Source organism: Arachis ipaensis, chromosome B06, assembly GCF_000816755.2.
Source record: "Arachis ipaensis cultivar K30076 chromosome B06, Araip1.1, whole genome shotgun sequence".
Lineage (NCBI taxonomy): Eukaryota > Viridiplantae > Streptophyta > Magnoliopsida > Fabales > Fabaceae > Arachis > Arachis ipaensis.
In genome coordinates, this window is record NC_029790.2 from 9220145 (window position 1) to 9222048 (window position 1904).

Below are 1904 nucleotides of genomic sequence, written 5' to 3' on the forward strand. Positions count from 1 at the left end.
ATAAACGAGCATTGAACTTGAACGAAGAGAACGAAGAGAACATAGAAAAGGAAGAGAAACGCAAAAAACATAGAGATGGAACAGAACGTAGAGATGCAAAAAACGCTAAAAAAGTTCAAAAAAGGAAATAAAATCCGCATGAAAAAGACAGTTATATATATATATTTGTGTATTGAGTCAAAAATTTGTTAGAAATAGTTGTAGGTAGAGATGAATTAAGTCAAAACTGCTTAATTGGACTTAGTTGGTTAAATGATTTAGACGTAGAGATTAATTGAAAAACATTATACCCTCTGTACGAATCATTAATTGAAGTATCAAAAAAATTCTGTCGTAGTTATTCAAGATATTTATTTTGGAACGATAATATTAAAAAAACAAAAAATATTTTATTAATATTAATTAATATTTAGTCAATATTTTATTTTTATATTATTAAAATTCAAAATTTAATATTTGATATTTAGAATATTGAAAATTATATTTTTTATTTTTTTAAAGAATTTCGAATTCAAGTAGTATAAGAGAAAAGCACAAAATTCTCATTAGAAAAAAAAAGAGAGAACAGATTTACGAGCCAAATCAATGAATGTATAAAAGGTTACAAAAATTGTCTTTGGACAGAATATAATAAATACCTAATAAATATTATCCTGCCAATATAAAATAAAACGATACATTCTATGAGAAGAACAAAGGAGCTCTTTGAGCAGAAAGAATGGCGATTACACCTCTTGCACCTCCTCCTCTTCCTCCTCCGTCTTCTCTTATACATCCATTAATAATGAATTACAGCATGAGTGCTTAGAACAAGAAGTTGTTGTGGTTGTTGATCCAGCCGTCCATGATGGCCAAGCAGTTTCCACCGAGTTGATAAACAAGAGCAGATTTTTCGGAAATGGGGTTGGTGACACCCTTGGATTCAACGAAAGCATCATCACAGGCAGATCTATCAGACAACACAGAGCTGAACTTGTAGTAAGCATCAACAACATCAAAGCGCTGAACGAGTTCCAAAGCTTCCTGAATGGTTTCAATCATGTTCTTGTAGCAGCTCTTGCAGACATGGAGAGCACCCTTGGCGGCATCTTGGGTGGCAGGGCTGTCAACTTCGACGACGATGCTAGCATGAACCTCCAAGGTGACGTTGAGGGTGATTTTCATCTCGGCTTCAAGGGCCTTGAATGGATCGAACATGAAGCCATGGACGAATGGTGCAATGGTCTTGGCACAGAGGACAGGGTTCTCGGTGCCAGTGCAGAAGTGTTGGATTTGGGCCCTGAATTTTGCTGCATCACCTTCCAGCTTGAGGTTGAAGAGGTTGGAGCCTAAGCCGCCGAAGAGGCCAGCGGTTTTGGTAAGCTCGCCGGTGGGGTTGACGGAGGGTACCGGTGACGGAGCTGGGGCTCCTGCTGGGAAGTTAAAAGCATGGGTTGAAAGGAGGACGGAGGAAAGTGCCACAATAAAGAAAAGGCTCTTATTGAATGCCATTGTATTTATCCTCCTTTGTCTTTGGAAGAAGAGTTTTTTTCTTCTTCTCTTTATTCAACAAAGTTAAAGACAAAGGAGAATAGATAGATGCTTTTGTTTGCCTTGATTCAATTAGCAGCAATATGGTCTCCTTTTATAGCATCTATCTATATGCCAAAAATAGCTTGCTAGCTAGGGAAACTAACTTCTCTCAAATTTAGAATTTTTCTCTTCATACCATCATGTTTGTTATGACCCTTTCCTATTTTGACTTTCACAATTATAGCTTGTGCAGTTGTGAATTATCAACAAAATAGAAAATAGAAAATTCTATTTATAAAAACTTGTTAGGTGGAGATGCGTATTATGATGTTGAATGATGGTAAATTACATTAAATGAAAGTATTTATTTTGATTCAAAATAAAGGTGTAAA

At 35.7% G+C, this 1904-nt stretch overlaps 1 protein-coding gene across 1 annotated transcript; it reads right to left on the reverse strand.

Annotated features, from left to right (window-relative positions):
- Nucleotides 805–1491, reverse strand: LOC110263688. Its single transcript, XM_021105418.1, has one exon. The coding sequence runs from the start codon at nt 1489–1491 to the stop codon at nt 805–807; it is 687 nt and encodes a 228-aa protein (XP_020961077.1).

Coding starts and splice junctions, on each gene's coding strand:
- LOC110263688 (XM_021105418.1), bottom strand. CDS start 1,491: ATGGCATTCAATAAGAGCCTTTTCTTTATTGTGGCACTTTCCTCCGTC.